The 26,692-nt window shown below is 39.8% G+C and overlaps 1 protein-coding gene across 1 annotated transcript in view; it reads right to left on the reverse strand.

Moving 5' to 3' along the window:
• Nucleotides 1–1,139: 1,139 nt before the first annotated feature.
• LOC140208416 (regulator of G-protein signaling 6-like) overlaps nt 1,140–26,692 on the reverse strand; it is a 174,523-nt gene continuing 148,970 nt past the window's right edge. Inside the window, exons 13-16 of the mRNA XM_072277125.1 lie at nt 22,549–22,735; nt 12,267–12,356; nt 10,753–10,806; nt 1,140–1,675 (exon numbers count right to left, since the gene is read on the reverse strand). Coding sequence (XP_072133226.1) covers nt 1,625–1,675; nt 10,753–10,806; nt 12,267–12,356; nt 22,549–22,735 — 382 coding nt within the window. The 3' untranslated portion in view covers nt 1,140–1,624. The remainder of the gene's footprint in view (nt 1,676–10,752; nt 10,807–12,266; nt 12,357–22,548; nt 22,736–26,692) is intronic.

Below are 26,692 nucleotides of genomic sequence, written 5' to 3' on the forward strand. Positions count from 1 at the left end.
AGAATTCAAAGCAAAGTTAGATAAACAGTTGAAGAAAAGAGAAACAGATGGCTAAATGATGAGGGGTGGGATGCTACGCATATAGAACAGCAACATAATCCAATTAAGTCCTCTTTCTCTACTTTTCTCATGTGTTCATCTATGTCATAGAAGGAGGCCACCCTGCACATCAGTCTGTGCCAAGTCTCAGAGCAATCATCACTTCCCAGTCTTGAACTGAAAGACTGGCCATCCTTTTGTCTCCACCGACGCTGTCTAACTTGCTGACTTCTTCCGGATTTTTCCCCTGGATATTAGAAGTTACAATCTCTTCTGTCTCTATTTCCCTGTAACCTTTTCCCTCCCCATGCTCATCAAGTTCCCCTGTATATTCCTGCCACTCACCCTCAATGGGAAAACTATAAGTAAATTTAATTCAGAATCTCTGAACAGTGCTCCTGACTTCCAAAGGGAAATCTCTGTCAAAGAGATGGTTAGCTTCCTGCACATCATCAGAAAGCCTTAAAGCATTTTGCAGACAATACAGTTGTTTTAAATTGTAGAGAATACGGTGACAGCAAGCATAACAGCCAACTTCTGTAGCGCAGGACTCTACAAACAGCAAATAGAAGTCAAGCTAAATCTGCTACTGTAAGGGCAATTGAAGAACTAATATTGGCCAAAATATATTTTCACTGGGCCACTTTTCCACTGAACTTGCAAAGTTTAGGTCTGAACATAATCTAAATTTCTGACCTGTACGGCGATATAGCTACGAAGGTGCTGGCTACTTTCTTAACAGTGTGTTGTACAGTCTGTACTATAGTGACTTTTCCTTTGGCGTTATTAGATCCCGATCTGTCAATAACTGTACCAAAATATCCAAAAGGTAATGATAATAAAGCTAAACTGAAATGTGGCTTCTGTATGCCAAGCTGAAAAACACTTATGAGGCTCCTTTAATTAAACTTGAGTTTAAAGCTAACCTATGCATTGTTATAGTGTTACTTTCCATCCTGTGTTTCACTGTGATCAGTCAGAATAGTTCATAACTACACTTATGCTGGAGCACCTTTATAGTTTACACAAGGTGCATTAAATACTCTAAGGTGCAAAAATGAGAAAGATGGAAGACTCATGGTTGGCTGAAGTGAATGTGAAGCTCAGGGAAACTGAGCTGGTTATTGCCTATAGATACATCAATCTGCCTCATCCTTGGCAAAGGACCTTCAAAATAAGCACCTGCTCCCTTGCTTGCAATTTATAAACCTCCTCCTAATAGTTCTCAGTCACATGTGGTTAAAAAGTTCTTTTATACAAATTGATTCTGTGAATTCACAAGCAATTCCCATTACAATATTTAGAAGGTCAGAAACATTCACATAGTTTCACTGGCAGCCAGAAATTCTATCTCTGCTTCCCTGCACCTAAGATAATCTAATTTTATTATTTCTTAGTAAAAAAAAAAAGGTGATCTCCTTTGATACAGTTGTGGTAATTCGTTCTGCACTGAGGAAGGATTAAAATGTCCTGATGTCGAGTTGTACCATAGAACTCCTCACAGTGCTCCTTTACATGGTGACTCCCAGGAGTATAGGTACAAGTCTCTTCTCATCTCATTGCAACCAGCAAGCCCGAGTTGCTGTCAGGACGACTGCATGAGACCGGTAAGCCGTTTGCCAGTCAGAGATTTGCCCTACAAAACATAAAGGCATTTTCAAATACAGTACATCTAACACTGGCACTTATCATTACTTGAAACACTGATTAGACTATTGATAAAGCTACACAGGAATTCACTGTGGCTGCTCGAAATTTTCATAACATTTCCAAATCAAACACACCCAAAAACATTTGGAGTGTTGCTTTCTCCAAATATGAGTTGAAGGCCTGTAATGAGGAAAGTCTGAGTTTAAACAAAAAAATGCATGGCTCTTAAAAACACACCTTTCATACAATGAATTCTTTTAAAATGCAGTCATTCCTGCATAAATAAACAATTTCATGAACCACAGGTTCAACAAACTCATGTATACAAAAAAAAATAAACTACTAGTTTAATTCTGTTGGTCAGTACACCAAAAGCTGTCTATTATTCTTTGGCCAGACACCTGGGTTCTTCACATTCATCTGACAACTGGAGAGGGAAGAAAGAATTAAACATCACACTCAAAGAATGAAAATGATGGCACGGCATATCATTCCTGTGTTAAATTTTCAACCTTGATTATGACAGCATGAATATTGATATGGGGTTGGACTTGACCTCCCAAACTGCTACTGTTGGTGGATGTACTGATGCAATGGCTTAAGTAATTTTCCACTGGTACTATTAGTGTTAACCCACAAAATCCAATCAAAGCAGAAAGGACAATGGACAGTAAAGGGCATCTGAAGAGTAAGGACACCAATATTAGACAATTGTTTATTGACTGCAGCTCTGCCTTCAATACCATAATTGCCAGCAAACTCATCTCCAGGCTCCTAGATCTGAGACTCAACATCTGTCCCTGTCACTTTCTCTTTCTGCTTTCCAATTACCCCTGCCAGTCATTCCTCCATACCTTCTGTTTGTTCCTCTGTCCTTCCTTTTCTTTCTGGCATCACATGTAGATAGGGTAGTTAAGAGAGCTTTTGGCACATTGGTCTCCATAAATAAAACTATTGAGTACTGGAGTTAGGATGTTATGTTGAAGTTGCATAAAATGTTGGTGAGGCCAAATTTGGAACGTTGTGTGCAGTTCTGGTCACATATCTACACAGGAAAGATATCAGTAAGATTGATAGAGTGCAGAGAAGATTAACAAGGATACTGCCAGGACTTGAGGAAAATTATAGGGAAAGTTTGAATAGGTTAGGAGTTTATTCACTAGAGTGTATGAAAATGAAGGGAGATTTGATAGAGATATACAAAATTATGAGGGGTATAGATAGGGTAAATGCCAGCAGGCTTTTTCCACTGAGGTTGGGTGAGACTAGAACCAGAGGTAACGAGTTAAGGCTGAAATGTTTAAAGGGAACATGAGGGGAACTTCTTCAATTGGAGGATGGTGAAAGGGTGAAATGAGCTGCCAGTAGAAGTGGTGAACGTGGGTTCGGTTTCAACATTTAAGAGAAATTTGGATAGGTATATGGATGGGACGGGTGCGGAGGGATATGGTCCCGGTGCAGGAAAGTGGCTCAGAAAATCACAGCCCAAACTTTGCTGAAGTTTTTCCAGTGCTGCATTATCCTTATTTATATGAGGTGCATGATCAATATGACATGCACATCAATGAACTCTGTAATTAAATAATATGGAGTATATTTGATATGCTGTTGGTTCTCTTAAAAATCTGCTGCAGCATACATTCAATCCTTCAGTACACTTATAACTATAAATAGGCATCCATTCCCATACACATGATTTCTACATATATACTGTATATGGTTTAGTATTTAATTATATCCAAGGGTGGTGACAGATTTTGTGCGAGTGTGCCCAAATTGGCATAAATTTTCTAAAACATGCTCTCATGTACCATGGTAATTTTGAGCAGAGGTTATTATTGATTAAGAAATTAGCAACAATAAATATAGACTCCTGTGAAAACAGCTCACTGTCCTCTAATTCTGAAAGTTCATTTGTTGTTTCATTTGGCAGTAAAGATAAACATTATGTATCTTTTTACTATGGGTGGCGTTTAAAGAATTGTGGGACAGCACTACTTGCCACATGCCAACAAAATTTTTGAGTGTTCCATCTCCGGCTGGCATGCCATAGGTTTGCCATCCTTGAACATAACAATTGAAGAGTTTTCATATACACAATCCCAGCTTTGACTATAAATGGTGATTTAGCAGCTAATACATCAGATTCCACAAGACCATAAAAGAAAGGAGCAGAGTTGCATATTCTCTGCCATTTTATCAAGGCCGATCCCTTTTCTCTTTCAACCCTATTCTCCTGCCTTCCAGTCACCACTAGTCGCCCCATCAGCCATATGGCAGATATAGCAATGACAATGTGGTCGTCATCCCAACAATCTGTCACTAGAATAGGAATTTGAATTCAACATGCATCATGAATAAAATATTATCTTTTCTTTCATTTATTCCAAGGAAAATCACTGATAATGTTTCCTTTAATCTAAAGTCAATTCCAGAGCGCGCTAGGTGGAATTTCATTGCCAGAAATTGGGAGGCAAAAGGAAGGAATGGAGGCATTAAGGAGGCAAGGCTGAGAAGCTAAGACTTAAAGCACTGAAACATTCGAACTGAAGCTTGTGTGAATGTAACTGCTCACGGAGTGATAAGTAAATGTTTTACTGACAGACGACGTGTAAAAATCAGCAGTTTTAAAATAAAATTCATGATTGCTTTTATCTGCTCAGTCTGAAAAATAGTTTTTCTTAATTTATTTGACTCATTCAGGGAAAATATTGTCCTAATAGGAGAGATTAAGTAGACTTCAGGTTGGGTTTCCTTTCATTGGACCATAGGAGGCAACATGGGAAAATGGGGCTAATTTGTAGCCTCTATGGTCGGCATGGCCAAATTGGTCTGGAGGGCCTGTTTGCATTCTGCATTACTCTATGTCTTTAAGCTGAGGGATAACCCTATTGTCACTTATATGGCCATGCTGTCGATATGAATCTTAGCATCAATCTTTTTCTCCAGGTCAGATGAGTTTAGAACTGGAGGGCATGGGTTTAAAGTGAGAGGGAAGAAGTTTAAAAGAGATTTGAGGAATAGGTTTTCACATAGAAGGTAATGAATATTGTGAATGAGCTGCCAAAGCTGTGGTGGAGTCAGATACAAATCAAAAGTTTAAAATGCATTTGGACTAGTACTTGGATAGGAAAGGTGTAGAGGGATATAGATAGATATATACTTTATTGATCCCAAAGGAAATTACACTGTCACAGTAGCATTACGAGTGTGGATAAATTATATTTTCTTTATTTAGATATACTGCACAGTAACAGTAACAGGCCCTTCCATTGTAACAAGCCCGTATTGTCCCATTACACCCAATTACCTTACTAACAGGCACATTTTTGGAATGTGGGAGGAAACTGGAGTAGCCATGAGAATGTACAAACTCATAAACAACACTTCTAATTTTTTCCAAATTTAAACACATCATAGTTTGAGAAAACCAATGAAATGTAGCAGGAGGATTAATCTCTTTCCAATTCAGCAAAATGGATCTTCTAGCCATTAAAGTAAGAAATGCAATCATCCGACGAGCTGAAGAGGTTAAATGATTTGATTCTATCATTGGTAACCCAAAAGTAGCAGTAATTGGGTGAGGTTGTAAGTCTATATTCAAAACCGTTGAAATAATATCAAAAATATCTTTCCAATATTTTTCAACAAAGGACATGACCAAAACATGTGAGTTAAAGAAGCTATCTTGGAATGACATCTATCACATATAGGATTTATATAAGAGTAATAACGAGATAATTTATCTTTGGACATATGAGCCCTATGCACTACTTTAAACTGTATCAATGCATGTTTAGCACATATGGAGGATGAGTTAACTAATTGAAGAATTTTTTTTCCCCATTTTTTAATCGGTACAGTAATTTTGAGTTCTCTTTCCCAATCAGTTTTGATTGGGAAAGACTTGGAGGCCATTTATTCAACATTTTCATACGATGTAATTTGACCATTTCCAAACTTATTTTACTTCTTCGTAATGTTGGTTGAGAGGAACGGAGTCGTCAACACTAAGGTTTTCTTTTTTCTCTTTGTTTACGATGTTACAAAACAGCCCATGTTTTTTTTTTAGTTTAGTTTTTTTTTGGGAGGGGGTTATTATTTTTTTCCTTTTTCATGATTTTTTTAGATATTTTTCTTTGTTTTATATTATTCATTTGTATCCTATATGATTGGGAGTTTTATCATTTAAGTGTTATCTGGCTTTATAATCACTTAAGTTAATTATAACAATGTATTCTCAATAACTTCGTACTACTACCATGTTATGTTTATTTTTGTGTAATTAATAAAAGATTGAAAAAGAGAATGTACAAACTCCTCATAGATTGCGGTGAAATTGAAGCTGAGTCACTGGCGTTATAATATCATTATGCTAACCACTGTGCCACAGTTGAGCTGGCACTACATTAGATTGGTATTGATCCAACCACTGTCAGTGTGAAGAAGCTGGAATGAAAGGGCCCATATTTATGCTGTACAATATTATAATTTCATGTAACACATTTTCAGTAGGTATGTGAACAGGAGAGTTGGGGTTTGTGGGCGAATTACAGAAACAAAGGTAGGGTGAAGGAGATGAGGGTTATATGATAAATGTAGTGATGCTGCAGAGTAAAACTGGACAGTAATGGGAGCAATATGAGTGGAAATAACAGTATTATTAGAAAAGCTGTTGCTAGTTAAAATGGGAGGAATTGTTAGATCTAGAAGTGTTGAATTCAGTATTCAGTCTGAAAGGATGTAAAATGCCTAATGAAGAAATTAAGTGTTATCCTTTCAGTCTGCACTGAGTTTTGGAGACTAACAATGTAAAGTTCTGAACAAGATTAGGTGGGAGAATTAAAATGGCAATTTGAAAACTTAAATTAGTCATTAAAAACACACACACACACACACACACAGTAGCTCAGTAAAGTAGAGGCATTAAATCTGCTTTGTTCCTTTGCCTGGGCTATTGCCCATGCCCACCACTATCAGACAATGTTTGAATAAGGGAAAACATGTATTACTCTGTGACTCTACGCTAAAGGGACAGAACAGAGCAGCACCACACGAAGCAAACCAAATCTTGGGGCCATCCTTGAAGCTAGATCTTCTTCGTAGAAACAACCCTCCTGGAATTGGTCTGCCCAGTGTAAGGAACAGCACATCTTGAGTAGTGGATATGTACACTAAACAACTAAAACTCTTGGAAAAAGTGTCCGAGTTGTCCGAAGTGGAAAGAGCAAGGGCTCCATATCTTGTGGGTACACAGAAGATGGTGTGGTGGGGGGAGAGAATGAGAGTGGTTGATATGATTGTGGATTGAAGCTGATGTTGCAGAAGGGATGATTTCGTTAAGAATGCTATGGCAGTGGAAACTAAGTTTGAAGGTGGTGTTGTCTTGGATGTGGCATAAATGGGAAAAGAATGAATGGGGGAGACTGGCTGAAGGCAAACTGAAGACCATCACGGTTCATGGAAGGAATGAAGGGTTGAGTGCAGGAGTGCAGGAAATGTGATCTGAGTGAAGTGTGCTGGAGGGAAAAAGGGAGAAATATCTGATGTCCTTGAAGGGAAGGAAACATCCTCAAAATTGACAATGTGCAGGTGGACAAAAGAAATAAAGTCCTTACAATGCAGGGAGTAGATGCTCATTTTGCTAAAGTAGCAAAGGGAATCAATGTTTATAATTGATATTGGCTGGAAGTTTAACTAATTGACCAGACAACTACCGATCTATATCTCCAAAGTAACCCTGGCCTCATGCAACAGAAATATTTCCTTTGTTTTTTCCATCTCTTCCTACCTTTTGTGCCACTTAACTGTCTTCTTTCTTTCACAGTTGTGATCAAGGTTTTCATCATAGAACACAGAAAAGTACCGCACAACCAACCTATAGTTGCTGTGCTCAACCAACTAAATTAGTAGTCAAATGACCAACTAATCTCTTCTGCCTACACAATGTCCATGTCCTTCCATATTGCTTACCTTCATGCGCTTATCTCAAAGTTCAAAGTACATTTATTATCAAAGTATGTCATGTATACAACCTTGAGATTTGTCTCCGTATGTCTGCCTTTACCACCACTCCAGGCAGTGCGTTCCAGGCACCCACCATTTTCTGTGTAAAAAATTTTCACCTCACATCTTTGGACTTATCCCCTCCCATCTTAAAAGCATTCTCTCTGGTATTAGACATTACCACCTGGGGAAAATATATTGCCTGAACAATCTATCTATAGTATACCTCTCATAATTTTATTAACCTTTATCAGATCTTCTGTTAGCCTTCGACGCTCCAGAGAAAACAACCCAAGTTTGTTCAATCTCTCGTTGTAGAATATGCCCTCTAATCCAGGCAGCGTCCTGGTAATCCTCTTCTGCACCCTCTCCAAAGCCTCAACATCTTTCCTATGAAGAGGCGACCAGGATTGATTGCAGTACTCCAGATATGGCCTAACTAGAGTCTTATTAAGCTGCAATATAACTTGCTGACTTTTGAACTCAATGCCTCCACTAATAAAGACAAGTATGCCATGTGCTTTCTTAACCACCCTGTCAACCTGTGTAGTCACTTGCAGGGAGCCATGAACGTAGACCCCATGACCCCTCTGTTAAGGGTCTTGTTCTTAACTGTGTACTGTGTCTTTACATTTGGCTGGGTTAAACTCCATCTGTGAGTTCACTGCCCATATCTACATGTGATCTACTATATAATCCCGCTGTATTCTTTGCCAGTCTTCTGTGCAATCCACAACACCAATCATCAGCAAACTTACCGACCCACTCATCTATATTTTCATCCAGATCATTTATATACCTCACAAACAGCAGAGGTCCTAGTACAGATCAACGTGGAACACCAGTGACCAGACCTCCAGCTAAAGTAAATTTCTTCAACCACTACCATCTGTCTTCTGTGGGCAAGCCATTTCTGGATACAAACAGCCAAATCACCGTGGATCCCAAGGATCTTACTCTTCTAGATCAGCCTCCCATGAGGGACCTTGTCAAACGCCTTACTAAAATCCATGTAGACAACATTCACAGCTCTCTTTTCATCAATCATCTTTGTCACTTCGTCAAAAAACTGAATCGAGTTAGTAAAACATGACCTGCCCACACAAAACCATGCTGGTTCTCCCTAACTAGACCATGGTTTTCCAAAATGCTCATGAATCTCATCCTTAAGAATTACCTCCAGTAACTTCCCTACACCTGGCATAAAACTCACCAGTCCATAGCTTCCAGGATTATCCCTGGTTCTCTTCTTGAGTAACAGAACAACATTAGCTATTTGTCAGTCTTCCAGGACCTTACCTATGGCTGGAGAGGACATGAAGGTATTAGTCAAGACCCCAGCAATCTCTTACTTTGCCTCTTTCAATAACTTGGGGTACATATCATCAGGTCCTGGGGACTTACCCAACTTAAAGATCCAAAACTACTTGCTCGGCTTTGATCTCCCTTTCCTCCATGTCCTTCTCCTTAGTAAATACTGATGTAAAGTATTCATTAAGGACCTCACCCATATCCCTTGCATCCAAGCAAATGTTCCCCTCCTTTATCCTTGACTGGTCCTACACTCTCTATAGTTATTCTCTTTCTCTTGATGTACAGAATGTATAGAATGTCTTGGGATTCTCTTTAAGCCTACTTGTCAAGGATATTTCATGACTGCTCCTGGCTTTCCTAATTCCCTTCGTGAGTTCTTTTCTGGCTTCTTTATAATCCTCAAGGGCTCTGTTTGATTTTAAATACCTAAGTTTTACATACTTTTCTTTTTTCTTCTTAACAATGTTCATCACTTCCCTCGACAACCAAGGTTCTCGTACCTTACCACCCTTGTCCTTCCTTCTGACTGGAACATACCTGTCCTGTACTCTGTGCAGATGGTCTTTAAACACCCTCCACATGTCAGAAGTAGACTTGCCCAAAAACAGCTGTTTCTAATTAACTCTCCCTACTTCCTGCCTAATGCTCTTGTAATTTGTCCTGCACCAATTTAAAACTCCCCCGCAAGGTCCATACTTAACTTTATCTATATCTGTCTTAAAACTTAAGGAGTTGTGGTGACTGTTCCCTAACTGCTCGCTCACTGAAAGGTTGGTCACCTGGCTAGGCTCATTATGCAACACCTGGCCCAGTAAAGCCCCTCCTCTTGATGGTCTACCTACATATTGAATAAAAGGAACCCTCCTGGAATCACCTAATAAATTCTGCCCCATCTAAGCATCTTGCACTGAGGGTCCCAGTTTATATTAGAGAAGTTAAAGTCTCCCATGACAACAACCCTATTGCTTTTACAGCCTTCCTTAATCTACCTGCATATCTATACCTGAATATCCTGGTGTCTATTCAGGGTCTGCAGTACAATCTAATCAGAGTGACTGCACCCTTCCTATTTTTGAATTCTACCCATATAGACTCAGTGAATCATATCCCTGCATCATATCCCTTCTGAGTCCAGTTGTGATACTGGCTCTGATTAGTCATGCAAGTACCCTGAATCTTTTATCTTCCTCTCTAAAACATCTAAACCTTGGGACATTAAGCACCCATTCCTGTCCCTCTCTCAACCGAACAACAACATGAAATACTAACTTAGTTTCTTTTTCTATTAATTCTGCCTGACCAGCTGTGTGTTCCCAACAGTTTCTGTTTCTATTTTAACTAACAGGTTCCAGTTCACGCAACATCCTCATAAATCTCTTTTGCACTCTCTCCATTGCAATCAAATCCTCTGGAAAATTTAGTGTCTGGAAATTCATGCAGGACACAAGTTATGATCTAATTAGCACTTCATCAAAAGATTCTGATGAAAGGTTGCTAACTGTTTTTATCTCCACAGATGCTGCCTGAAGTGCTTAGCATATTCAGCATTTTCAGTATAATTTCATAATTCTAGCATTCACAGTATTTTTTCTTTATGTGTAAAGCAGTTAGTCTAAGGCCATTAAAAAACTGTATAATCAAAAGAAGTACTTCGCAGTTGTCCTTCGTTAAGTTTTCCTGTCCCAGAGGATGAATGTGGTTTTACAAACTCGAGCTTTATGTCAAGAGGGTTGTGAAACTCACCACACTGCGAGTGAACTTTTCCAGCGAGGTTCTGCGGCCCTGTTCATTCTCAGGCTAGAGCAGAAGGAAGCAATCAGAAAATAAAGCTGAGAGAATGACAACATAAACTCCGTATTTATTAGCAGCAAGTGGGAGTTAAAGTGAGGGAGGGAAAATTAACTTACTGTTAAACAGGCAGCTTAACAGTGGAATGGAGATAAAAATACACTGAAGTGGATGGCTTACATTGAGCAAAGCTCTACTGCTCTGACAACAATTCTGCTATATTTTATTTATTTAGTGACACAGCACAGAGTAACCCTTCTGGCCCTTTGAGCTACGGTGCCCCAGCAACCACGATTTAACCCTAACCTAATCACGGGAAAATTTACAATGACACAGTAAGTCTTTGGACTGTGGGAGGAAAACAGATCACCCGGGAAAACCCCATGCATTCAACGGGGAGGACGTACAGATACTCCTTACTGACGGTGCCAGAACTAAACTCTGAACTCCGATTCCCCGAGCTGTAATCGGGTCATGCTAACCACTTTGCTACCGTAGCACCCAGAGTATACTCTAGTTCCTGTGTTGAAAGGGAGCGGTGTGCTGAATTAAAAGCTGCTGATAACCAGATGCTTCTTGCTATATAGATACACAAGAGAATGCCAATGTCCGAATCCACATCAGCGTCTTGATTTAGGGCCTCGACCTGAAAAATTGACCATACCCTCATCTCCACTGATGCTGCCTGATCCATTGAGTTCTTCCAGCAGTTTGTGCTTTGCTCATTGTTATATGTCATTTTAGCTGATTCCCCATGCAATACAGAAAGGATCTATCAAAGACTTGAGAAAGAGACTGTTGTTCCCAGAAACTACCACGACTAAAAAAAGATTTTGTGAGTTGAGAATTGTCAAATCAGCCAGGTCTCTGCTCCTGATTGCTGTCCCATTACTTGTCTACGTATGGGCATCTCTGCCTTTGAATAATCCATTACTGACTATGAAGCTCACAGGATACTAATCAGCTGGGCTAGGCATCTGACACTCCTGAAAACAGCTACCCATACAAAGGGAGGAAAAATTGGTGCAGATTTGAGAGAGAACAATTTATGAAAAGAGCATCTTAATAATTCCTAGTGTCTTCATTTGTAAGCCAACTTGAAATGCATCCCACCTGTACATTGCTCCATAGACTCAAAGTTTGTTGCTTTTCCAGGACAGGCAGATGGGACACTTTCATTGGTTCACATTTCCTCACAAATCTCTCTGGTTATCCTTGGACTGACCACTCCCTTGCTTCCCAGGGACACTAAGATTAACCTACAGCAATCCGAAGAGTGTGCAAGTTGACATCAGCCAACACTGCGTGAGCAGTGGTCGGATTCTGGTGCCACTCGTCTTTACTAATAAATGGAAGCAGAATATTTTGCCTAAAACTCAGAACAACCCGCATCGACATAAATGCTTAACAGATGATGAATAGAATGATCACTTCCCAATGTAAGAAGACACAGCTTTCTTGGACAGTACCTTCCTTTTTGCTTGTAAGAGTTCCTGATAGGCATTGGAACGCAGAAAACGAGCATAACTGTCACTTTTCATCAGCTTATAGATGTGTTCCTGAAAGACAAGATGATTTCTGGCTGTTTGCTTTCAATTTATCACCACAAACATGTAACCATTTATGAAAAAGAAACCAACATATCAACATAAGAACCTGTGATGAACATGGTATGTTGAAGGTTAGTTCATTCCTAATGGCAAACCTTCTAACCACAGGACTGTTATGCTTTCTTACAAATTGCAGTGCTTAGCATTTGTACCTTTATTTACTTAGAGGCTATGGAATTTTGGCATCTCCCCAATTAGATGCACCATAGAGAACATCGCATCCAGATGCATTGCAGCTTGGTATGGCCATTGCTCTGCCCAAGACTGCAAGAAATTGCAGAGAGTTGAGGATGCAGCTCACTCCATCATGCAAACTAGTTCCCCCCAAATTAACCACCTACACCTCTGTGATGGATATTCACTTTCCAGAGCCTGAGAGGTTTATTGCTGACCTCAGCTTTCGAGCACAGCAGCATAGCCTTTCCGAAGGATCGGAGTTGCTTGTGACGAAGTTAAACTTCTAACAGGTATTCCTTGTTCAGCTTCTTGTTGCAAACAAGAATCAGTCTTCTGTTCTTAATGTAAGTTGCAACCAGCAATCAGTTTGAAATTAAAAGCACAGCTTTGCCGACAGCATTGTTTACACAGCTCAGGCTGCTGGCCCACAGAAGGGGCTGGCTGCCCAAGAGATATGGTTTGCAAAGAGGAGTGACCATGAGACTTCTTGTTTTGCATTAGTCAAACGCAAGACAATGGAGTTATGTTAGTTGGCCTACATCAAACCAGAGAACTACAGCTAAGTTATTTACATCATTGTGATTACCTGCAACTCATTGGTATGTTCTGTTAGCTTGTAAGTTTCATACCTGTGCTTGGAAATCCTTTGTAGTTTATAAATCATTTGTAATTTGGAAATCTTTCGTATATCAGAAATACTCTGTGTGTTAAGAACTATTTGTCTAAATTTAAACATGTATTGTTAAATGTGAACACGAGGAAATCTGCAGATGCTGGAAATTCAAGCAACACACATAAAAGTTGCTGGTGAACGCAGCAGGCCAGGCAGCATCTCTAGGAAGAGGTACAGTCAATGTTTCGGGCCAAGACCCTTCGTCAGGACTAACTGAAAGAAGAGCTAGTAACAGATTTGAAAGTGGGAGGGGGAGGGGGAGATCCAAAATGATAGGAGAAGACAGGAGGGGGAGGGATGGAGCCAAGAGCTGGACAGTTGATTGGCAAAAGGGATATGAGAGGATCATGGGACAGGAGGCCTAGTGAGAAAGACAAGGAGGGGGGGACCCAGAGGATGGGCAAGGGGTATAGTCAGAGGGACAGAGGGAGAAAAAGGAGAGAGAGAAAAAGAATGTGTGTATATAAATAAATACAGATGGGGTACGAGGGGGAGGTGGGGCATTAGTGGAAGTTTGAGAAGTCAATGTTCATGCCATCAGGTTGGAGGCATTTGAGGAGTCAATGTTCATGCCATCAGGCTATCCTTCTGTCCCATGATCCTCTCATATCCCTTTTGCCAATCAACTGTCCAGCTCTTGGCTCCATCCCTCCTAGCTTATCGATCAGGGCTGTGGGAATGATGACGTTAAACGCTGAGCTATAGTCAATGAGCAGCATCCTGATAAAGGTGTTTGTGTTGTCCAGGTGATCTAAGGCCGAGTGAAGAGTCATTGAGATGGCGTCTGCCATAGATCTATTGTGCTGATAGGCAAATTGCGGTGGGTCCAGGTCCTTGCTGAGGCAAGAGTTGATTCTAGCCATGACCAACCTCTCAAAACAATTCATCACTGTAGATCTGAGTGCTACTGGATGAAAGTCGTTAATGCAGCTCACACTACTCTTCATGCGCACTAGTATAACCGTTGTCCTTTTGAAGCTTGAAAATACTTACCACCAGGCTCAAGGACATCTTCTATCTCACTCTTAAATAGACCGCTTGTAGAATAGAGGTGAACTCTCGATCTCTCAGTCTACCTTGTCATGCCTATGCCCCTTATTTGTCTCCCTGCACTACCTTCTCTGTAGATGTAACACTATATTCTGCATTCTGTTGTCGCTTGTCCTTTAGTTCTACCTTGATGTACTTGTGTTTGGAATGATCTGCTTGGATAGCATGCACAACAAAGTTTTTCACTGTGACAATACTAATTACTAATTAAATGCACGATCCAACTAGCCTATGCTTTCTCCTCCTGAAACTGGGAAAACAAAGCTTTTTGTCAGATATCTCCACACCTGACTGAACTATTTAGCGCGATGGAAGGATGAGAAAATATGATAAAAGAATATGTTCTGCATTCACTAATGTCTTTAATCTCAGCCACTTCCTGGAAATTGTTTGGACAGATTAACTACTTATTATAGATTTTGCCTGACCTGGTGACTTCGAAGTAAATCATCCCACTATTGTACAAAGGAGATTCCATCTTACATTAATTATATTACTGTATTCGAGCTTGTTGCCACCAACGAGTGGACTGAGAAGTCTAAATGATTGACAAGTAATATGAAGCACAGATCAGGATTTTTAAATTTTAATGCTGGTTTATAATGTAACTGCAGGAACCCCGTGCTGTAACACTAAATAAAAATGTAACACCCTGGGAAAGGCTTCACTGCTAACGTAATGGTCTTTCTGTAGAAGTAGTGTTGGATTATGGTTAGAGGTAGCGGGTATTTTGGAACGTGAGCTGTCTCAACCAGGGGTTTGGCAGGACCTGAGTGTGTATTTCCTAGACTTACACAGCCAAGGAAACCAGTGGGAGTTCAAAAATAAAAATAAAAATAGAATATATGATTCCCATTGATGAAAACTGGCCATGGTCCTAGTGTGAAATAAATGAACCAACTTTCTAAAGAAGTTACCCATTTCTGACGCCTTAAGACTTAGTGCCAATTAGGGAGCATATGTCAGGGCAGAGAGTTGATCAAGATTTTCAGGAGATGGCTTATGTTAAAATTTACCTCCAATATAAAACTAAATACAGCAGTTTCATTTCTAAGCAACAGACAGAAAATGCTGGAGGAACTCAGCAGGTCAGGTGGCATCTACGGAAATGAATAAACAGTCGATGTTTCGGGCCAAGACCCTTCTTCAGGACTAACATATTTCATTTCTAACACATTTTTATCTTTGTGCTTATCATTGTGTTTGTTTATTTTTGGTCTATAGGCTACATTTGGTACATTTAAAACTTTTAATTATGACAAAAATTTTATTTATAAAAACAAAATCCTCCTTCACAATATCAAACTATGGGTTTAAGGAACTTACACCATTGTTAATATAAATAAGTTCAGGAAGCTAGCAATTAGATTGTCCCAACAAATCTATTTGATAATTCAGAAGTGTCTCCCACTTCCCACTGGCATTTCAAGGCAAAGTGAACAATGTCATTGTCAAGGCAAAGTAGAGTCAAGGCAAAGTGAACAATGTCATTGTAACTTTTGAAGCTGTACTGAATCACCTACAGTTACCATTGATCTCAAAGGTATAAAATGTGATGTACTTTTAAGTTTGTGAGCCTCTACTGAGAGTGTTTCCACAAGAATACCTGCTTGTGCTGAATAGACTTCTATATCACCAGCTTCAGTGTCTCTCCAGTGACTTCAATCAGTCACAACACTAATTTGCACATAGTAAATTCTCAAAGTATTGTGTTGATTTCCTGTTGATCTACCTTGATAACTAATGTAACACGCTGTAAGGATTCACTGCTAATGTAATGGCTTCTCTGTAATGTTCACTGCTGAGGTAATTGTTTCTCTGAAGCAGCAATGTTTGGGTTATGGCTGGAGATAACAGGACTATGGTTATGCATGTTAGCCAATCAGGAGATTGTTGTTCTGTCTTGTGGATCTGGAAGGAGACTTTTCATGGTCTTTTGCCGCAGAAAGATGAGGAGAGAAGACAAGAATGGAGAGAGTTGGTAGACCGCTGGACGGGGTGGACTTGGAGCGAGGGTCCAAAGTGCAGCTATGATTGGAGGAGGTTGATGGTGGACGACCGGCTTGTCAGTGAGATCCAACATTACGCAACAGAATGTTTAATAAGATTGGGCCCCTTATCTTTTTTTTTTTGTTTTCTTTACTAACCATATAGTCAAAGTAAGAATTATAAAGCTTAATTGTTTAATCGCATATTGTGTACTGTTTGTTATTTCAGGGTACTGATTTGTAACAGGGGACACATCATGCAGCATCCACCCAAATGAGATTTCTTAAGTTTGGTCTGGCTGGGGGCTATCACTCCCTAAATTAAGCTGCTAGCTGAAGTGAGAGTTACACTTAAAATATGGTAACATACAGGTGAAGAACAAGGCACTATAGAGTCATACAGCTTCGAAATGCATCATCTGGCCCATTACATCCAAGCAGATATTTTGCCTCTCTACACCAATCCCATTTGTAATATATCCCTCAATGCTTTGCCTATCGAAGTACCTGTCCAAATGCCTCTTAAATGTGGTAATTGTTGTTAAATATATTTTCATGAAAAAATATTTTACAAATATATTTCACTGTATTAGTAATGTGGGCTCAGTGATAACAATGAATAATTAATTCAAATATGTTGGTTCATGGAAAAACTCTTGATCTTCTGCAGGTTTTCCCTATCTCAGGCTGTACAATTGAGTGGAAACTTGAACCAACACTTTGGAAAGGCCGTGAACTTAAAGCACAATTTGCACCCAGTTTGCTAATTAAATCCAAATGGAAACTTCACTCCCAAAATTGAAACTGAACAGGTGTCCTGACTATAAACTCGGTAATAAAAGGCTCTTGTCAATGGAAGGGCAGCTGATTTACATTGTACCAGCTTTTAACAGAGCTATATCAAATTGCTATTTATAGTTCTCTGCAGAAAGTAAAAAGAACATCTGCCACGAGCTATAGCCTTTGTGTTTTATCTTTGGTAGTCTGACTGCTGCATAAGAGTTTGAAATTTGAAAGTTAAAAATATTAACTTAAGTACATACATACTTTACGTCCATTATGATATTCTTGACTGGATTGAGTTCAGTAGATAGTGCACACTTTAGCTAGTTACCAACTTCAGGCAGGTATGGGAAGCAGGGGTTATCAAGCTCATCTTATGTGCGATTTCCATCTTAATTCATTAAGCTCGTTAATATTCATCCAGGCAGCTTTCTGCCTTTTGCGGGTGAAACAAGAGAGCTGCCACCTTTGGGCATATTTACATTGTGAGTTGCTGTGTAAATTAAAGTTCGTTCCACCTTAAGGATATCAGATGATCAACTGAGTGTTCTAACATTTTCCATTTTTATTTCAGATTTCTGGCAGCCGGTTAAAATGATTAACTTTTAATTAGCCACACCATGATCACTGGATTGCGAGTGCTTACCAATTATCTTTGCAGAATTGAATTGCATAAGCGTTAATGGCACATCACTCTCTGACGAACTTAATGCTTTTAATTCATGCTTTGAGAGGGAGAACTGTGACGTGCCTGCATTAGTCCACACAGCAACGGATGATGCTATGATCTCAGTCTCAGAGACTGACATCAAGGCATCCTCAGGACAGTAATTCCAAGGCATCAGGTGTACCCCATGTGGTATACCTGAACGGATACGAAAACCTTGCACTCCAACTGGTTGGAGTGCTCAGCAACATCCTTAACCTCTCACTTCTGCAGTCTGAGATTCCCACCTGCTTCAGATTGTACCGATGTCTAAAAAATGTCGGGTGACCTGCCTCAATGACTACCAGCCAGTAGTGCTTATACCTACCATAATGAAGTGCTTCAAGTGGTTGGTTATGGCTTAAGTCAACCCTTGCCTCAGTGAGGACGTGGACCCATTTCAATTTGTCTATTACCACAACTGGTCTGCAGCAGATGCTACGTCGCCAGCTCTCCACTCTGCTTTGGATGGCTGGACAACAGGAAAATGTACATCAGGGCTTTGTTCAATGACTACAGCTCATCATTGAACACCATCATCTCCTCAGAAACTATCATCAAGCTCCAAGACTTAGGCAACCATACCTTCCTCTGCAATTGGATCCTTCACTTTCTCATTGGGAGATCATAATCAGTCCAGATCAAAAACCTCATCTCCACCTCAATGCCCATCAAAATTGGTGCACGGGAGACTTGGTGATTGAACCTCTGCTCTGCTCTCCATATACTCTCCTATAATTGTGTGGCTAGGCATACAGTAGGTTCAATACCATATACAAGTGTCTCAATTATGCAACTGTTGTTGGCACAATGGAGGATGGTGACAAGGAAGCACGCAGCAGTGAGTTAGGCAAGCTGGTTAAATGGTGTCATAGCAACAACCTTACACCCAATGTCAGCAAGAGTAAGGAAGTGATTGTGGATGTTAGGAAGCGGAAGCCAGGCAAACCCACACCAACTCTCTCTGAAATGTCTACAGTAGAAAAGGTTGAGCAACTTCAAGTACCTGAATGTCAACTTCCGAAAGACTCATCGTACGTTCAGCACATACTGTAGATACAGCCACGAAGAAGGCTCACTAGCATCTCTACTTTTATTTAGAAGTATGAGGAGATTTGGTATATCATCAAATACTCTAACAAACTTCCACAGATGTACAGTGGAAAACATTCTGACTGGTTGCATCATGGTCTGGTATGGAAACTCCAATACACAGCAACACAAGAGACTACACAAAGTGGTCGCCTCAGCCAGCGCCATCATGGGTAAAGCTCTCACTACCATCAAGGACACCTAATGTCTCAGGAAAGCATCATCTATCATCAGTGACCCCCACCCTTCAGGCTGTGTGTTCTTTTCATTGCTGCCATCAGCCAGGAGGCACAGGGGGATGAAGACCTACACCTGAATGATTAACTACAGCTTCTTTCCCACTGCAATCAAGTGTTTGAACTGACTTGAAAAGCCTTGACACTACTATGGACTATATTTTTCTCTCTTTTCTCTCTAGCTCGCACTTTTGTTGTCATTAAAGAAGATTCCTTCTTCTTGATTCCTTAAACTTTTCCACCTTTCATCTCTCAGCTTCTCACTTCATCCCTCTCCCCCCACCCACCGTCCCCTTCATTTCGCTTCATTTGTCAGTCCGTACTCTTGCCTCTCCCCAACATTCTTATTCTGGCTTCTTTCCCCTTCCTTTCTAGTCTTTAATAAGGCTTTTGGCTCAAAATGTCAATTTCTCCTTCACAGATGCTGCCTGACCTGCTGAGTTCCTCCAGCATTTTGTAAGCATGTCTCTGGACTTCCATCATCTGCAGAATCTCATGTTTATGTCGTCGTCATTGTTTGGTTTGAACATGTTTAAGTTACGTATAACTTATGTTAATTTGTGTTTGCCCTTTTCTTGTAATGTATCCTATTAGTACCATATATTTCTAATTTTCATGGCATTTACTGTGTCTGTATGCCCATGGCAGTGATAAACTTGAACTTGTGTGTGTTTTGCAGACAGAAGTGTTCAGCGGGAATGACTTCATTAGCAAATGTCTTGCTAAGGTACAGTTTTAGCAAGTATTAAGTTAGAGATATAAACTATGTGTAAGCAAGAATAATAATTTGAAATTGTTTCTTTGGAGAGAGGTTACAAGGGACCTATTTGCTCCTTGTACTTTTAGCAGCACAGTCAACAATGGGACCTCACATATCTGACTAAACAAGGGAGTGGCCATTTCTACATCTCGACTGCACAAAATCTGTCACTAAGGATTAAGGGAGATTACTGTGGAAATAAAGCATGTAATCCAAATGTGTGGTGGCACAGCCATATAAACCTTACAGCTCTGATTGCCTTTGTTTGTTTTTAAGCAGATGGACTTTTGGCTCAAGTGACTCAAATAGCAGGGAAATGCCATCTGCCAGTAGTCTCTTTAAGGCCAATAAAAACAGGAGTGTATCCCAGGTGTAGGACCAGATGGAGCACTGACTAGATTGACTTCAGAAACAGGTGATCACAAGCTACATCTTCAAGCATAAAACTGTGGATATCCGACAAGGCTGTGGCTCACAACTGCCTCCTCAAGGGAAATGACAGAAAGGCAATACCGGCTGGCTTTGCAAGTAATGCCTTTCAAAGTAACTTGGCTGGTTGTATTGTGGTCCGATACAACACTTCGAGTGCACGGAAATATAAGAGGAATGAACTCAGCCCAGATACATCATGGTTCACTGGTTCAATTTGATATCAGAGAACATACATAGTATACAACCTGAAATTCTTACTCTCCGCATTCGTGAAAAAGGAGAAAACCCGCAAAGAATGAATGACAGGAAAATGTTACAACCTCAAAGCAACAAGCTGAAGCAGCAGCAAAAGCATCAGCCCTCCTCCCTCTCCCGTCCGCCTCAGCTAAAGCATGAGCCCTCCTCCCTCTCCTGTCTGCCTCAGCAAAAGCATCAGCCCTCCGCCTTGTCCTGCCCGCCTCAGCAAAAGCATCAGCCCTCCTCCCTCTCCTGTCCATCTCAGCAAAAGCATCAGCCCTCTTCCCTCTCCCGTCCACCTCAGCAAAAGCATCAGCCCTCCTCCCTCTCCCCTCCACCTCAGCAAAAGCATCAGCCCTCCGCCTTCTCCTGCCCGCCTCAGCAAAAGCATCAGCCCTCCTCCCTCTCCTGTCCGCCTCAGCAAAAGCATCAGCCCTCCTCCCTCTCCCGTCTGCCTCAGCAAAAGCACAGGCTCCTCCACCACCCACCATGCAAGCAATAGCAAAGACCCCAAAGAGACCGTGATCTAAAGTCCATCAGAAACCACTGTTCACCCCAACAGTTCAATGAGTCACTCTCTCTCTGTTTGTATAGCAACACTATGCCCACGTTAATCACATTGCACCCCAATGGATGATTTATTTTGTTTTAATTGTGCTCTTTCTTGTATAATTTTGTCTAATCTATGTTTTCCTTATTAATGCTATGTATTTGCAGCTATGTGCCTGTGATGCTGTTGCAGGTAATTCTTTTCACTCTACCTGTGCATACTTTCATTTGTGCCCATGGAAATAAATTGAACTTTCAATTTTATGCCCAATGAATAAATTGCTATGAAGACATGGAACTGAGATGCACTATGGCTCCCTAACCCTCTCCTCCCTTCACGGTAGGAAGTCAGTGTTACTAGCACGGCTTGCATTTATTACCTATCACTAATTGCCCTTGAGAAGTCAATGTCACTTGACCCACACTTCGGAAACTCTGAATGGAGATGAGGGTAGAGGTGTATGGGCAGCTGTAGTTCTTGCAGGGATAAATACTGAGAGGGACAAATGGAGTAGGGAATTGCAGGGTAAGGTAAGGACCTTGTTTAGTGGTAGGATCCCTTTGGAGATGGAGGAAGTTGTTGAGGATAAATGAGCTAGGGTTTTCTTTTTGGAGCAATGGAGGATGAGAGACGATGATAGAGGTGGATACGATTATGAGAGGCATAGACAGAGTGAACAGCCAGCACCTTTTTTTCCCAGGACAGCAACAGCCAATACCAGAGAACAGTCATTTAAAGTGGGTGAAGGAAAGTTTATGGGAGATGTTAGAAATAGTTTTTTTTTAAACAGAGAGTTAATCATGGGTACGTACTACTAAGGTAATAATAGAGGATAAAGCAACAGGGGCATTTAAGAGGATCTTAAATGGGTGTAAGAAAAATGGAGGGTTATGCACTATGTATGAGGTAAGGGTTAGATGGATTGTGGATAGGTTCATGGCATAATATCATGGGCTGAAGGTCCCCCACTGTACTATGCTGTTCTATGTGTTATGAGATGTGAACAGGCAGGAAATGGAGGGATACAGACAATGTGCAAGCAGATGTACAATTGTCTAGAAGCTCAACACTTCTATAATGATTGGCTTAAGTTTGACCAAGTGTTTCAAACCTTCACAGCTGAAATTGGGGTGTCATGGTCAGCACAAACATTGTGGGCTGAAGGGCTTGTCCCTGTGCTTCACTCTGCTGTGATCGGTGACCCATTGTTAGGGCCTTGCAACACAATTATTACATACGGTCTGAGACAGCATTAGCAGTGCAGTGTGCAGCTAAGGTTTACAGTCTGCTTTGACCCTAGGGGTCCTACCTAATTGCTACACTACAAGAGTGGCTGATTGGTTAATGCTCAACATTCAGGCATATTCAGCCATTAGTTTATAATCATCTAATACTGGGTGACTTTTAAAAACATAGTTTATTTGATGTTAATGCAATTAAACTTAAAACTAACAAACCTGTGCATCTTCAAAAGAATACCTCCCTGGATCCTTGACATTTTGACTGGTTATCTCATATGAATGGGAATCGAGATTAATAGCACTGGGTGCCCCAGGAGCAAGAAATTCTTGCCAGGTTTCTTGAACTTTGTCTGGAACTTCCACGAGCGGTTGCTTCTTCAAATCTTCTGCGGCTAACCAAAATCTGAAGATGGAAGAAATGCATAGGAACTTAAAATGCTCTCAAAAGATTACAAATTTAAGGCAGTAATCATTAATGGACAAGTATAGTCATTGCTCCAACAAACTAGTTGGCAATGATCTGTTATGATTAAACACTTTCAATGCTGGAATTAATATTTGTTCAAATGTAGCATGTTCAAACATTACAGATACATCAGATCCATAATTGTTGCACAGCATTAAGATTCCAGAGAATTATATATAGGAAAGACATATGTATTTTGTCATGAAACCTATAATATTTATTTACTGAGGATCTGCATTCCCAAATTACAGAGAATCAATTCCATAGATTTAGATCTGACTTCCAATGGAATGCCCTACATTCCTTCACACCTTAAAGACCAATCATCTCTCACAAAAACTGTCCATCTCAAACTTGTATATTGCTCTTATCTTGGGAAAGTTTGGTTCATGGATCTCTTGCCTTTCAGAGGAGAATGAGAATAAACACAGGTTGACTTCATGGCATGTCAGAGATTATTGGTTTAATGCCATGCACTATGGACAGTTGTCCATGATTAATTGTTTTAAGCTTGCCCTTGTGTTTCAAACCTTCACAGCTGGATGAACAATGGCTATTTTATTCTATATATAAATCTGGCATGGATTTAAACACATCTCCAAGTTATGAGGAGAATGTGTTAATCCTCTCTGTACTATCTACTCTGTCACATCAGTGTTTTTGAAAGAATTTTGATAACCAACCTTGGACTCATGAGCTTTTGGTACTTACACAAAAATTTATTCTATAATGTTTATTGTGGAAAAATTATCTCTGGGTTCGCTGTGTCTTCTCCTGTCCATGCTTGGCAGGGAGCTACATCTCAACAAAGGCAAAATGAAGTACAAATATGTCTTAGACAATACAACATTGCTTCCATTTTCCAATGGCATACTTGAGCAATGCACTACCTTTGTGGGATTTCATACCCTTGTATAACAATTCACATAGGTTAAACAGCACGGAAATTTGTTTCCCTATGTAATCTTTTGTTTTCTCTTGTATACCTAACCAGCCTTCTTTAAATACTGCTACAATATTCACCTCAATCACTCTCTGCAGTAGCCAAATTTTCTATTAATATTGTAACACCTGTGTAGTGCTTGTCTTATCTCATATGACTGGTCGTCATACTCTTTATGAGAAGATCAAATTACATTGAGCTACATTAGGTGCTTGTGGGCCATCAGAAACTCTAGATATCGGAAGAAAGCAGTGAATAGAAAACACACACTTCTGGAGGTAAGTTTTGTCTATAAAAATACTAGATATACAAAACATTTACATGAGTAAGAACAATTGAAAATTACAACATTTCGTTTAGGTTCAAAATCTCAGATCTCAAACAAAAATCAAATTCCTGTTTAGTTAGAGTCAATGATATTTATTGGAATAACATTCGTTACTCCAATTTCTCTAACACTGCTATTACTCCTTATTTAAAGGTTTACAGGTTAACTTTTCCTTTTTTAATCCCTAGTTAGTTAGAAAGCTAATTGAATTCCTATTCCTAAGTATTACAGTTAACTTCAGTTTCAGTTCAAGTCAGTATGTCTACAAATTCAAAAATTATACATCTATACAGCTGAACTTCTTTCACAGCAATTCTCCAATATCACAACTTTTAAACAAAGTAAATCTCATTTACTAATTTATCAAAGTCTTTGCAAAAAAACAATCAGTTCCCGCAGAAAATCAAATTCAGATCCTTTGAATGAAAATGAACTTATACATCCAACCGTATTAAACCCCCTAAGTCAAACATTTTGTTCCCGCACTGTTTCTTCATCTTGGGTGGCTTGCCATTTTGATTTATTGGATGAAATAGTTGATCATCCAGGAAAGTTGATTCACAATACTTGCACAAAAAAAACTAACCAAATCCCTTGGTATGATTTAACAGAACTAATTCCCAGTTACACAGGAGAGATCTTGGACACTTGTCTCTGCCGATATTGTCTTTTTACAGCTGTAGCTTCAACAGGTCTTTTATCGCTATCATCTCTCCTCCAGGGGTTTCATCCTGAGGTTTTCAAGTAAGTAAGGTAGAGATACTCACTACTAATTCCATTTTTAACAGTTTATATCTTTAGTTTCTAATAGTTTGCTGCGTTTCTCTCGCTTTCCCGCACAGCGTCAGCCAAGCCTCGTTCTCTCCCCTCCCCCCCTCAGTTCTTTTTTTTTAAATTTGGTAAACCTTGTTTTTATCCCTCCACAGGCAGAGCTTTCTAACATCATATCTTTGGGTTTAATTAACCTGGGTTACAGTATATTCCTTTTTATAGGATTGTGGCATGGCTGACATTGTGAGCATTACCCAAAGAAGGTGGTGGTGAGTTGCCTTCTTGAACCACTGTATTATTTTCTGGGGAAGTTGTTGCTGTTGGAGACAGGGTTTCAGAAATTTAGATCCATATACAGTGAAGGAATGTTGGTATAGGTATTTCCAAGTCACGGTGGTGTACAACGGGAGGGGAACCCACAAGTGCTTGAGGTCCTTATACTTCTTGGTGGCAGTAATTACGAATATGGGAGGAACTGCAGACCTATAGACCACTGTTGAACTCATGGCGGAAGAAAATAACGTTTAGGCTATAGATGGGTTGCCAACCAAATGTGCTGTTCTGTCCTCTGTAATGTTGAACTTATTTGGTGTTTTGTAGCGATAATCAGGTAGGTAATAGGAGATTAGACATCATGCTCTCAAATATGTGTCTTAATTATAGTGGAAAGACATTGAGATTTCAGGAAATGAATGACTTGCTGGAGGATATCTAGTCCTTGAGGTACTCTTGTAGCAACAATATTAAGGTGTTGAGCTTCTAGTCAATAGTGCCCACCATGAGGTAGACGACAATTCCAGAAGTAAGATTTTCTTGCAGCAGACGGTTCATTGTTTGACACTTCTATGGTATAAAAGTTACTAAACACTTACCAACCTTTGTCTCATTGTCAGTTACTCTCTGTTATTTCTTGATATCATGTGGAACGAATCAAGCTGTCTGAAGCCTGACTATCATAACCCATTATTCCCTTCTACCTCCTACCTTAAACATATTTATGCTGCTTGCTTGAATCACTCTAAACTTCAGAGTTCCACATTCCTTTGCTCCTTAGGTAAGGAATTTTCTTCAGAAATCTGTGCTTTATTTTCTCTTGACTACTTTAATTGAAGACCTCCATTTAGTGCATACTCTCATTATATCTACATGGATAAAACTTATTAAAGTTCTACAGATCAGGTCCCCTTGGTCTTCCCTTTTTAAGTGAAAAGAGATTGACTGTTTACATTCTCCCCTACAAGACAAAACTTTGCAGTCTGGCATAACTGCAAACTGTTACACACCTTCCAATAATTCTAATTCTGCTTTTACCAAACAGCAACCTAACCTATACAGTTGGCCCGTGTAATGAATGATTCTGTTTTTACAAATGTCCATAAATTGGTTTGTCCATAACTCATAAAATACACAAAAATCACTTGATATGGTAACCATTCTACCATAGTATTGTAACAAGTGGTATCAAAATCTCATAAGACTGGTTTGAAAGAACAATTATTAAAGGTAGAAAGAGGAGACTAGTTCTGCTAATCATAGGAATAAACATATGTAAGTATAGTAATACAGACTTCAGAATTTAACAATATAATGAAAGCTCATAGTTATGTATGGGGGTTCATATTGTAATGCATTTTTCATGTGGGAATGACCTGTACAAAATTTTCAAATGTTATCTAAGCAAGATTCAGTTCAAGTTGATCATTTCACTTCTACAACTTTATTCACTCAGATATATATACTGGAGCTCATTTTATTTCTTATTATTTTAAGGTTTTAAGGAGGCAAAACATAATCATTTGCATTCATGTCCTCAAGGTCTATTCTGCTTCTCAATGCAGTTTTAATTTCACAC

The sequence above is a fragment of the Mobula birostris genome, chromosome 1 (assembly GCF_030028105.1).
Source record: "Mobula birostris isolate sMobBir1 chromosome 1, sMobBir1.hap1, whole genome shotgun sequence".
Classification (NCBI taxonomy): Eukaryota; Metazoa; Chordata; class Chondrichthyes; order Myliobatiformes; family Myliobatidae; genus Mobula; species Mobula birostris.